Here is a 13,502-nt window from a genome sequence, read left to right as displayed (position 1 = left end):
GAGGAGGGAAGAGGAGAGGTGATGGTATGGGGTATGGGGTGGGGGGTGTGCTGGGTCAGCCATATGTTTATGCAGCTGACCAGACCCCCCATTCTCACATGAAAGCCCTGTTAAGAACACCAAGCCAAGACAGTCCTTGCACATTATCAACATTTGCTATTCTTGGTGCTGTCATGCAAACCTTATGCTTATCGCCAACCGCAAAAACACTTTTCTTTTTGACGAATACCTCCCACTGCTCCTTATTGAGCACGTCTGGCCCTGACACTGCGTCTCTGCACTCAATTATGGCAACTATTAGTTGTTCATTAGAGGTAAGATTTTTTTCACTGATTTTTTTCACTTGATTTAATGCCTCAACTTTCAACTCCGGGCCACCACCAACACATGCAGTACTATCTGTGCCTTGAGCGTGCCAAGACACACTGTTCCAATCAGTGGATGCTCTGCTAGGCCTCTCCTCTGTTCTTTCAGAGTTCCTGTAAACTGCATTCATCCGTCACCCCATGTGTCACTTATCCCTTTATTAAATAGCTTGAATTAGCTCCAGTGGGCAGGCGTCCCCCACGGACCTGCTTTGAAAAACATTGCAAAAGATCAATAAGTGGCCCCCAAGTTAAGTTAATCGGTGACAAAGAAGAGGGCAATGCCTTCATTTGCCTCAACAGGGCTAATTACAGTTTTACCTCAGTGTTTTTGGACAATTAGAGAAAGCACAAAAGTAACAAAACACATGCAAATGCAAATATATAAAGGCAGTCACCAGAAGCAGATAGGTGGCTAATGAAAAGGGACAGGGATCAGAGAGCAGTCATAATCCTGGAGGGAGAACAGTGTGCCCAGTCAGGGATGAAAAACAACTTCTGAAGCCCCACAGCCAATCAAGCGAGAATAAGGCCAATTTATGGTCTCAATAACAGAAAACGTGGAGGCAGTGCCCACTCAGAGATCCAGACATCAATAAAGTGTAAAGTGCGTAATGTAAGCTGACCTATGGCATTTGCAAGCCAAAAAACAAGCAATTTTCCATTTATTACAAAGTAATGAATGGGACCTGGCACCATTGTGGGCAGTAAGACATCCATTAGGACTGGAGTCAAGAATGGTGCAGCGACTTTATGGGAATTAACAGTAGTATAGTACATCGTGGTGAATGTGACAACTTTACAAGCAACTCAAGCCTTCATGTTGGCGACTGGTGCCACTTGCAGTTCAAAATAGAATCCTGCCCAAAGTGAGGAAGTGTTTGAGCGACATTAGTGAGAACCTGCAGCGCAACGGGCTCCACTGAAACAGCTTTGATCGAGACGCGAGCGTAAATAAATGGTATGAATTAACATGTGATGTTTGGTGTTAAATGGAGCCGGAGGCGCGGCGGTGGCGCGGTGTCCGTTCGTGTCTCGTACCTGGGAGTGCTTGAAGAAGGCAGAGATGCGAGTGATGTGCAGACTGAGGCACCTCGAAGCGCATCTTGCTCGGTAAATGCTGCCAGTGAAGAAAGAGTCGTCCTGCTTCCTTGCGCACACACTTCCCGGTGCCATTAACGCGGTAATCCACAAACACAGCGTCACACACGCGCTTAGTCTCCTCCTAAACATGGTCCCGCTTGTTGTGATTTTAATCCCTCCGCGGTTCGGACAATACTGCGTGAGGGCTCCGCTGGAGAAACTAAAGAAACTTCAATTATACACAGGGGAGGAGCCACGGCCCCCTGCGCGCTCTGATTGGACCGAGGCGGGGTGAGTGACAGCCACGCGGAGGGTGAAGCAGGTAGACTGCAGCATTGTCCTGTGTTGTGAGCGTGGGCAGGTTGCACAGTGGGACTGAAAAGTATTACTGCAGCTACACAAACTAAGACTACACTTGACTATATAATAGGATGTTATCTTGTACATCTTGTCTTGTCTTTTTCCATGGTTGTTAACTTGTCCCTTTACCTCTGAGACCATTTCAGGACATATTCAAATTTCACGTAGGCTATTGAACTTTGAATCAGAAATATGAGGCAAGTTCCAACTCCCAGATGGTTTATTGTTAAGTTTGTAAGAACAAATGAGGTCATCTTATGGCCAACAGTTTATAGCCTATATTGATTATTGTTTATGACTATGATAGGAGTTTGTCTAGTTTGTTAATGAAAGAAAATTGAGGCTGCAATGATAAATGGTAATGACAAACATGCCCTATAGGCAGCAGCTGCATGAAACAAAAGTGCATTTATAAATCCATTAAGATGTATTTAAATCCCATGAAATGTATTCTTCATTAGAACAGTGCAAAGCAAAACAAACAAGGTAGTAACATAGTAACATCAGTGAAGTTTTATGAGAAAATAGACAACGCCTTTTTCTTTTTAAGCCTAATCTAAAAATACTTGATGTGTATTGTTTTGTACTTTGGAAAATGCCTTTAAGCCTATCCTATTTTTTCTATATTTATTTGTAATTCACTTTTGAGTAATAAGTTGGCCTGGAGTCTTCAAAATTTCTAAGTATATGGGCATTCTACATGTGAAAACGAGCGTGAATGGAGGTGTATAATCACTGCATGTAATGGAATAAACTACCCTATAATCTAGTCTCTCTGGCACAATTAGCAGGCAAATGTCAGTTATTTACTACCGTTATCGGCTTCGCATTAGCAGACTACATAGTAAAACATATTTAGACCCTGTTTACTCCGTTTCCCGGGGAACCAGTGTCAACAATATACAATAAATAGTAACAGCCTATAGTGTGAATACAGTGGGAGGGTTGCATAGTGCTGCACAGGCTTGGACATAACCGAAATGTCTCAATACACACTTTGCGTTCCAATTTAGGCTGACAAACAAGACGCCATTCACACTAAAGACTTAAAAGCAAATAACACTTATAGAGCTTTCATATGGCTTGAACATGAAAACATATTGTAATATTTAACAAACTTTTCTGTGCACCTATATGGACAATGTTTGTGCTTATCAGAAAATGGGACTGACCTGAAGGCTATCAGTGGAAATGTAGCCAACTAGTACAAAAGTGCTTATCAAACTACTTCTGTAAAAGGAAGTTTGTATGTAGATTGTGCTGTCAAGTAGGCTAGAAAGAGATTTACTGCTATAACTAGGCCTATATTCTACTACTGCTAAAACAGCTGCTGCTACTACTACAGCAGCTTTTAATAGTGCCATGTACTACATTTGCTACACAATTTTAATTTACAGTGCTGCAGAGAGCTGGCTGTAATCATAGCCACTTATTGTACATAATAGTATAATACACTGAGGTCCCTTTACCTGGTTTTTATTCTTGTCCCTCTGCGGCGCACAACCACAGTCAGTCATATTAGTTTTGCAGCCTTATACTCTACTTGCAGAACGTTGTAGATTTAAGTCTATTATTACGTTATAGATATTTATTTTTGATTGCATGTTTGTTCTTTTGTTCTTGAACTTTGACTTGCAACACTGGAATTTCCCCATTGTGGGACAAATAAAGGTTCTCTTATTTCTGCTACACAAACTTAGTAAAGTATTATTTGTGCTTATGCTTCACTTGAGTCATATTACTTTATTTTATGCTCTTTTTACAGACAATTCACACATGAAAAGGCAGTGAAGAATAGATCAAGATGTAAGTAAATCCATTTCAGATTTTAATTCTTCTCTGGTATTAGACAAAATCCTGTATGGTTCAAGTACATATGGTCTCCACCTGTTTTCTGCACCACCACTCCCTGCATTTACTGATGATGACACCACTCATCAGAAATTTAGGGTTCGACAGGTTTTCGCATCAGGCCATCACATATGGTCGGGGTGTAGCCTGCCAACAGCACAGGGAAGCCCTCTCCTCCAGCTCTCACACCTCCCCGTTTAACAGTAGCTTGGAAAAACAATTCAACATGGAAAACTATTAAAACCATCCTGAACGGCATTCTGCACGCTGGACTCCCGGCTTCTGGCATCGTTCACACTGCCTCGGGTTCGGAGAAAATATGTCATGTTTAGGAAAAGCTCGAAATCCTCAACATTTATTGGACTTATGGAGTGAGTGTTTTAATTAGAAAGTTCCCTAAAGGGTTTACAAGACACTCCAGCTTCTGTCAGTTCATCGAGTACTTCCCTTAACACGATTACGGCAGCAGCACAATAAGGTTTTATAGGTGCTGCTCTTAACCAAGAAGGGGGAAACACACTTGCAGACCATCATTAGAAGCTGGTTGGGGTCGCCATCTTGCTCCAGGCAAGTTGTAGCACTGTGCCAAGTAGTGTGGTGCAGGCCAAGGAAATAATATGCCCATATTAGTACATCCTGTGTAATTATAATTATGGTGTCATCTACTGAATCAACATGCAGTTTTAATGTCTCACTCTGTTTGACTTTTTAAATATTTATACTATATATTATAGCATATACTTTACTAATATGTATAATATTGTCTACATTCTTTTCATATTTTGTGGCAGTACCCGTTGCCAATTGCTGGCTGGTAGTTTTATTTGAGTTCTTCTAAAAGAAACTCGTGCTGTTGTATCTTTGGGCAAGACGTTGCTCCCACTTGCTGACATTCATTATGCATGGTATAGCTGCCACGTCTCTATCATTCTTTCCCAGGCAAGAAATTAGCACTGAAAAAGTCACTTGGGAAACAAAGAGATAGATCCCACAAAATTACCACACTTACTAGAACTGCAATTATCTCAAATGCTGCCTTTAAGTGAGACGTCAAAATCAATGTAGTGTTTCAATACAGCCTTTGCAAAAATTAAGTTTGTATAAATAACAAAGATCACAAAATCTCCCCTGACGTATAATCATGAATACACTATCATACTAATCACTATATTTCAAACCTATTTCCCTGGTGGTCTTAGGTCGACTATGGAACTTGCACCGACTGAGAAAATCCCTCGCTACTCTTAAACGATTTAAACGCGGATGTCTGTACCTTAAAACGGTATAATGGCTTAATTTGTTTGCTTATTACATCCATGTGTGGTGTGGGTTTTATGGCGAGGGGTGGAGGAAACTCACTGTCTGTGTGCGGTCCTGATGTCTGCAGCCGCCTCTGGGACATGGATACACTGGACGCCATGCTTTCTTTCATTGACTGGGAAAAAGCTCCAGTCTGAAGAGGCTATGTTTGTCTGACCTATAGCAGCTCTGGTTTCATATGTGACCGTGTTCACCTATAAAGACAGTGAAGGAAAAGAAACAGTGTAAACGGAGCAAGTGCATGTTTCAATGATTAGAAAAATGCCAAATTAAAATACATTACCCACCTTTATTCTATTAAAGTTGCAAACAGTAACTAGTAGCACAGAATGGCTAACTAGTACCACAGTAAATTTGCAGATTTTTTATGCCGGATGCCCTTCCTGTCTCAACCATTCGCATGTGTTGTGACTGGAGCAAAAACCGTCTTGGTGAAGTGCCAGGCTACCTTTTAGTTGTTGGGAAAACACTTATTTAACTACAAATTAGCCGTAACTAACTATCCCAATGGACTTACTAGTTTCCATTAGATTTCCTGCCACGTGCGTAACATTTTTTGCAACTTCCCCCTTTATTACAGGTGTTTTGTGGTGATTTGGTCCTGGGATAAGAGATGATTATTACCCATTAGATCACAGACAAATTAAGGGAAATGGTCATATAGAATTTCAAAATATAGAAATGTACTATATAAAGGAAAACTGAAATAATTTACAACCTATTGCCTTGAGCCAAAGAAAGTACTTTGACAGATTATGTAATGTATCTGTACATCTCTCCGTACCTATAGTTCCATTGTGCGTCTTTGTGCCGTTTGAGAGTACACATTATTAGACCAACTGTCTCCCAAGCCCTGACACATGATCTGACAAAGACCTGGGTGGGAGATAACTCAGTGGTATTAGTTTGCAGACGGCATATTGTGCACAAAGGAAGGTGCATGGCGATCAAACACGCTCCATCTTTGATCCTTAAGGTGCAGGTGGTCTTCCCGGGTTCACACCTTTGATGAGAGGCCTCCAGATCACGGCGGACAAGTGGCTTTTGTTGAACACCAGCAAACAAAAAGGACACATAAGTTCAATGGGTGGAGTAATTGCTACATGGATGTATTTAGTACTTGGGTTTGAAGTTTGAATACTGCAGTCAATACTCACTTCTAGTCACTCATGATTTGTAGTCAAGGTTTTTTTTTTTTTCTTTTCATGGGGATAGCCAGATAGTCATGCCAGAAAATTCATATCATGATTAAGATCTCCAAGATTTATGTGGCATTTTAATATAGCCTTTAAGAGGTAAAAACAGCGACCAGGTTATGAAATTTCACAATTCTGTAATTAGTTAAACCCGGATTTAGTCATTTGTGATCGTTGATGAAGTACTGAAGTAAGCATGTGGTTTGGAGCATAGTTCAGACTTTGAAGAAAGATATGTGCCTATATTTTGCTAAAAGACAGTCATTAAAAGTGTGTAGCAACTAGTAATATTCAGGAAATACATTCTGAAAGCAATCTCATTAGTTTTTAATAGAACAAAATCAAGTTGTGCTTAATTCTTGGCATGCAGCCCAGCCCTTGATTGTGTGGACAAGTGTTTGCGTGTTTGATCATAAAGCTGCATTAGGAATCACACTATTATACTATTATATCACCCAGGGAACAGATTATAATGTGATTTTTAGTTGTTGGGCTGGTCTTACCCACAATATCTAAAGAACAAAGAACATCCATCCAGCTCAGTTTTGATTTAGTGTAAATAACAGGTAAAAAAGCATTAGAGCTGGGTGACTACAGTGTGATAGAGGCAACAACAACTCATTCTATGCAGCGTTTGAGTATTTCACCAACTAAAAGTCTTGTATGTGGTCCATAAACTTGAAAAACTCTTAGTGTTAAAGAGTTAAACATCTAGGCGTTTGAATGCTACACTGGATTTCCTTCATCACCTCCCAAAACAATGTGGCGTCCTGAAATGCTGTTCATTTAAGTGTACAGGCCAACACAAGCTGCCTTTTTTTACCTCCGAGCCACCCACTCTGAGCTGACTGTGAATCCAGTTTGGACAGTGCTGCTTGACTAAACTGACTGACAACTGAAAATCCCTCTGCAGTTGTTAGAGTGCTAAAGAATAACGTACCCTTTAACACGATGGACCTTGGTTTGTTATTACATTACCTACAATAAATAGAGGGGAGATTATGAAGCTGCAGTGAGGCGTGGAGACAGAACATGAAGGCTGTTTGTTTTCTGTCCACTAGATGGCAATGTGTCCACAGGTTTGACGCACAAGCCACTGGTGAGATGATTCTTCTCTCTCTCTCCTCAGCCAAATCATTTTCACGCCTGATGAACGATAAATAATAACCTTCAGAAGCAGATCATCAGATTTGAGGGGAAAAATAGAACTCGTTGTGAAATTTGTTGTCACACGTTTAGTAGCTTCGCATGACAAGACACAAGAGTCTGATTTGAAGTAGCTCAATAAATAGGCCTTTAGGAGAATTACATCTTTCAACAATTAGCTGAGACTAATATGAGAACGCATGAACTTAATCTTGGCCTATGTTATTTGCAGTTCACAATTTGTAAAAACATGCACAAACTCCATCTTGTCCTGTGCGTGTGCGTGTGCGTGTGCGTGTGTCAGGTTCACATTCATTCACTGGTTACACAAAGTATTCAGCATAAGTTATATCTTACCTTTGGAATCAACATTTTCCACTTACATTATCAGCTGAGTCCTGACCCTCTTGATCTTTTCAGCAAATGTAACTAAATTAAAACAGTCTACTTAGTCTTCCTAATTACAGACTCCAGCCACAAGGGGGCAGAAAAATTAGTAAATTGATTCAATAACAGCCTGCAGATGTGTCGTGGAGATAGATCCCTGAACAGGACAGATACAGTGGGTCCATGGATACTCCCATGTCAGAGCCTCATCAGGTCTGGGCTAATGTATTAGAATTAGTATTAATTGTAGTTTTTGCAGGCCTGTTAAGAGGTGAGTGTTGTGTAGTACAGTTCAGTAGGATATATACTGATAATACTGATAATATACTGCCTAACTCTTCTAACATGCTTTACAGGCTTGACACAAAGCTTCTCAAACTGCTGCACTGTAATCATTATTCATTCACTCTATACTTGTAGTGTTAAGCTACTTATGCAGCCACAACTGCCCTGGAGGGAAGGAGGTTGCCAGTTTGTGCCATTGGCCCCTCCAGCCACCGCCACCATCACTCACACACACATCACAGTCATAGGAAAGGTAGTTTATAGATTAAGTGTAGTTCAGTATACATTTGATGGAGTAATCATGCTTTCAGTTCCCTGTTATAGAAAGATAGAATATTTTTATTTTGAATTGTTAATTTCTATGGCAATGGTTCTATTATTCATCACTATGAAACCTACTGAGTGCAGCAGTTGTGTAGCATGCTGTATTGTATTGCATAGGTTAATTAGTACTTGTATAGTATTGTATTGCATGTCATAGTACTGTTATCACCTCTTGATAAATGCTGTGATATGAATGTCTTTATGCAGTAACAGTTTGTTCTCCCAGTTATGCAATGTTCGCCTTCACAGCCACATGTAAAGGCCCATGCCCTCTGACGTACTTTGCTCCTCTTCAATAACAGTACAGAGAGGGGGGAGGAGTGGCGTGGACACTCTTAAGCGTGTGGGCCAGGTGTGGGATTATGCACGGGACATGTCACCCTCTGTACGACTGACTTAGGTGTCTGCTCCTGTCTGAGTGAAAGCCCATTAGACAGCATCATGTTGCTATGACAAAGCAGCAGGCTGGAGCACTGATCCGGTGCAAAGCAGAGCGCCCATCCCCCACTGCCTCCAACAACAACACTCTACTGTTAGCTCTTTGAAGAAATCATCCAAGAGCACTGTTGTATCTATGCAGCATGTATGGTGGTCCCAAGGTTAATAGCTATTATAAACTTAAACCTATTGCTTTCAGTGAAGAAGGATTCATCACATCATATAGGTGTTCAGAACAAAAACATAAAAGACTCAACACTGATGAATGAAAATACTTAAATCTGGAAGGGGATCTTGGATATGTATTATTAAATTGTATTCAATGTTATTTATGTAATAAAATAGTATTAGTGAGAAAATGCTGACTTCAGTGACCAACCACAAACTTCAATGGTAAAGTGTCATATAATGATGTTTTTACACTCAAAGAAACTCAAAGCATTTTACACTAAGGAAGCATTCTGCCACTCACAAAAAACAAAAACACTTGTCACAGACAAAAGATGTGAGGCTGGCGAGGTGTTTTGCCCAAGGACAAAATACAGTGTTTATTTCCTCACGCTTTATTTTTGTCACTATTGGTTGTTGCTTACTTTTACTAAAATTGCCCTGGTTTCAACAAGTATTCCATTGTTTTATTCCCCACCAGTCTACAAAGGTAAAAGCCACTTAATTTAACAGTAAAATATTAAAATATTAAAAGCTGTGGAAAGAAACACAACTTTAAGCAGATTTTATTCAATGGCATTTAAAGCAGTGTATGAGGACTGTAAAAAGCATTGTAAAGTCATTAGACTAAAGCATTGTACACAGAGAGGGGGAGGGTTGCCCAGGTCACCAACCCTTGACCTCAGGCCTCGACCCTGGATCCCTGACATCTGTGGCCCTGTTCCACCTCCAGGAGCCCCCTGTCCTCCCCCACCCTTCCCCTATTCTACCCCCGTCCTGCCAAAGGAATCTGATTAGAGTCAGAGGGGGCAGGAATGTGACTTCATGAAGCAACATGCTTTACAAAACACTTGTAGTTGGTGGAAAATGATTACACAAAAAACACGAGACACATATGAAGAGCAGCAACCTCCAGTGCTCATTCAGATGTCTGCTTTCTCGGTTGTGGTTTGTACACCAGTAAAACCGGTTTACTTTTTATCAAGATGGAATTGCTGTGTGGTTTGAATATTGGTTTTGTTTCAACAGTACGACTTGATCAGAAACATTTTATTACATCATTTACATCATTCGACATCATTCAACCTTTATCAAGAAAGAACTGAATGAATGATAAAGCCTGCCATGTGCTTGTTTGCAGTCTCAAATACACCACACCATTCAAGCTCCAACCACTGGCATAATGTTGATAGAGGCCCAAGTGGTTATGCCTGCTTCTGTGAAAGGGCATGTATAGAGTCACTTGAGCATATTCACATAACACAGCTGGACTGCACTTAAAGCTACCTACGCAACTCCACTCAGAGTCGATTCGGTATTCATGCAGTTTTCAGTAAAATAGGCAGTAGGACTTCTGTCATAGCAGCATTCCCAGGTTAAACAGTTCTACTTATTACGCATAGAATTATCATGTAACAGTGTGAAACTATCATTTTAGTAGTGTAAATTGTCATAGCTAATTATTCAGCCTACAGCTCTTTAGGTCACCAGCGAATAATGATTCACACAGTGTACTCTTTTACAATCGATGTATGCCCTTCCTGGCACAGCCCTGTTTATCATATCGACTCTCGCACAGTAGGTCCTTGTGGCTGGATTATATAGGCTGTGGTCATACATATTTTAACTTCTCCAGTCTAACAACTGTTGGTGAGACTCTTGTGTATCTCTAGGCAGCAGAGGAGATGATGGCTGGTGTGGGGGAGGGGCGCTTTGTGTACAGTACTGTATAGCTCAAAGCATACACACTCTGCTTTGTACAATGATACCAGTGAGTCCAGATACATTGACAAAGGCCTACAGAAATACAGTCTGCTGCTACTATACCAATAACAATAACAATACAGAACACTTGTATGTGCATTAGGGGAATTTTGTCCAAAAATATCAATACATTAGAGACAACAGTGCACAAAACGCAATAGATATTTGACCGGATATACCCACTCCAGAATAGCTTCTCCCAGCACGCCCTTATAACGCCATAACAAGAGTGGTGTGACTTACAGCACCCTGCCCCCACCCATGCATATCACCATTGCTCCTCAGTGCTGTCTAGAAAGGTCATGTGACCCTCATCAGCTTCCCGGCTTGGGGGGAGGGGAGCCATATTGAACCTGTTCTTTGTTAGGAGGTCAGCCCTAGCTCTATGGCAGGAAGCACCACTACCGTAGTACATGTAATGAACGTGCAGGAGAGGAGCAGTCTGCAGGGGGAAGTCAAATAGCTGGTTTTGATGTGTTTAGTTTGAACAAGGGTTGAGCCATAGCAGTGAAAATACTCCCGAATGGTGGAAAGGCTTTCTTGTCGAAAAGCATGCAGTTAGCTTTTTAAAATGGTGCAAGACTGATGTAAGACAAAGCAAAATGTGGGTCATGTTCACCAGCCAAGGAGCTATCACAACTATGTCTGTGCAAGTCTTGGTGGGAGAGAAAGTAAAACAGATTTTGTAAATGTGTATATTAGATAATCTCTTAAGCAAGGCGATAAGCAAATTTGAAACCATGGCTTTGATAAATGAAATTTGTTTATTCATGTGTATTTCTTCCGATTGTGGTGACAGAAAAGCCTTACACCAGCTGCATAGAACTCAGCCGCAAACCATCTGCAGGCTCGACAGTTGTAGTGCCAAAAATACATGATCCACAATGCGTCTTTCACAATCCCTCATACAGGCTGCTCTAAAATAGTGCTCAGATGAATATAGTTTTCATTGAGACGCACAACTGTAGACAGAAATTGCACTGACTACACACTGGAGGACCACTCCCAAGCTCTTTTGCGATTGTGGTTATAATGACACAAAGAACATAAGAGACCCGGGTCAACTGAATATCAAGGCAAAACTGCAGTCTTTGTGTTCATATCTGCACCAGTGTATTTGAAACTAGGTAACAGTATTAGCAATGCCGTAATGGGTCTAAAATGCAGTGTTTGGTTGGAGAGGTACTATGTGAAGATGTAACCATAAATTAACACATTTATATAGACCAGGTGGGTAAAGTGCCTTGCCCAATGACACAATAACCATCAACCTGCTTAGACAACCCTTCTACCTGAACTACTCTGAGACACTTTCTATTGTTCTGGTATTTTTGAACTAGTATATAAAGAATCCATAGTACTTTTAATACTGTAATAATGAACAAACTGAACATTCACAGTATTTTGCTTTCAGTTATATTGTTTTATTTATGCTAATGTTGCTGCTAATATCCCTATAACTTAAACTACATGATATCCTTCGAACCAGGTGCACTGTATCTGTTTTAAGCTAAATACCTCAGGTCTCTGAAATGTATCTAACATTCTGCTGTCACTACAGGGGAGCTCTGAAATTGTTTTCTGGCAGCGTGGGGCGCCCAGCTCATATATCCATTTATCTGCTCTCATCAAAAATGGATCAGGAGAAGGGCTTGTAGAGGAATGCAGCCACAGAAAAAGCTTACACTACGACATCATCTGGACATAAGACAATATTCCACTGAGTTTCCAAATGCCATGAGTTTTGACAATTTGGGAATGTTATATCTGTCTGTGTAAGAAGTTAGGGTATCCAGTGTGACTCAATTACACTGCAAATCCATTTATGATTAAAACTTTGCTTTAACAATGTTTACACGTTAATATTCTATGAGCTGGCTTTTATCTTTGAGGGGCCATACAAAAATATAACACATTTTTGTCAATCCTAAGCATGGATAGCCTATGGGATGAACACAAACTCGAGTGCAAACATTGACCTAAAGGTAAAAAATCAGCCAGATGGAACTTTTGTAGACTAGGAGTGTCAATGAACTAAGTTAAACTATTGATCTTGAGAAAATAAGAAGCACTTTGTACAGTATAGGCAAGTAGTTTGTTATATATTTGATATTTGAGCACATCTAAAACCAATGATATTTGGACAAGTCAGCTTCAGTTTAAGTCTAGTAAGGTATTGTCTTTATTTTGCGCATATTGCTTATTCTTTACGGTAACCAAAGGAATGTGTCACACCAGTGTAGAGCAGTAATGATGTCAACTTGTTATTTACTTTCCAAATCTGAATGACTGAGCAAGGCGAAAGGAGAATTAATCAACCGCTGTGTGACCAGGCAGGCGAAAAAGAGCACAGTGTGGGGGAGGGGAACCTCAGAGGCCACAGAGGCAGCATGCTTCACTGTAGCCTATGAAACTCACTTATCTCCTTTTACTACCACCAAAATACCACATTATAAGATATTTTAGGCTTAGACGTTGGTGAACACATAGCACAGGAAACATAAAATACTTCTGTTTAATTTGACTTGGTCTTTGAGTATTCCAGTTGATTGTACAGTATATTCTTGTACTGATCCACTGACAGGACAAATTGTGACATAAACAGAGTATCTTCTGTCCAAATCTCTGTGCGTAAAATGCGCGTCATCGTTGAATGTTGGTGATTGGTGACACACAGTAACACATATACCGTTTTCATCCATATTCTACAATCCATACTGCATTGTGCTTTGGCCTTATGCATAAACCTGTTGGTGAATGTAATAATTGTGTGTTTTCGTCTCCAGGTTTAAGGTCAGCAAACCCCCCTCCACCC

The 13,502-nt window shown here is 40.5% G+C and overlaps 1 protein-coding gene across 1 annotated transcript in view; it reads right to left on the bottom strand.

The window, feature by feature from the left end:
• The window catches only part of LOC117389335 (anosmin-1), a 46,518-nt gene extending 44,865 nt beyond the window's left edge, over positions 1-1,653 (bottom strand). The window contains exon 1 of the mRNA XM_033986991.2: positions 1,407-1,653. Within this exon, the coding sequence (XP_033842882.1) occupies positions 1,407-1,598 (192 nt within the window). The 5' untranslated portion in view covers positions 1,599-1,653. The remainder of the gene's footprint in view (positions 1-1,406) is intronic.
• Positions 1,654-13,502: the final 11,849 nt, after the last annotated feature.

Source organism: Periophthalmus magnuspinnatus, chromosome 21 (assembly GCF_009829125.3).
Source record: "Periophthalmus magnuspinnatus isolate fPerMag1 chromosome 21, fPerMag1.2.pri, whole genome shotgun sequence".
Taxonomy (NCBI): domain Eukaryota; kingdom Metazoa; phylum Chordata; class Actinopteri; order Gobiiformes; family Gobiidae; genus Periophthalmus; species Periophthalmus magnuspinnatus.
Note: the sequence above shows the minus strand (reverse complement) of the source record. Positions and strands in the feature narration are given on the sequence as shown.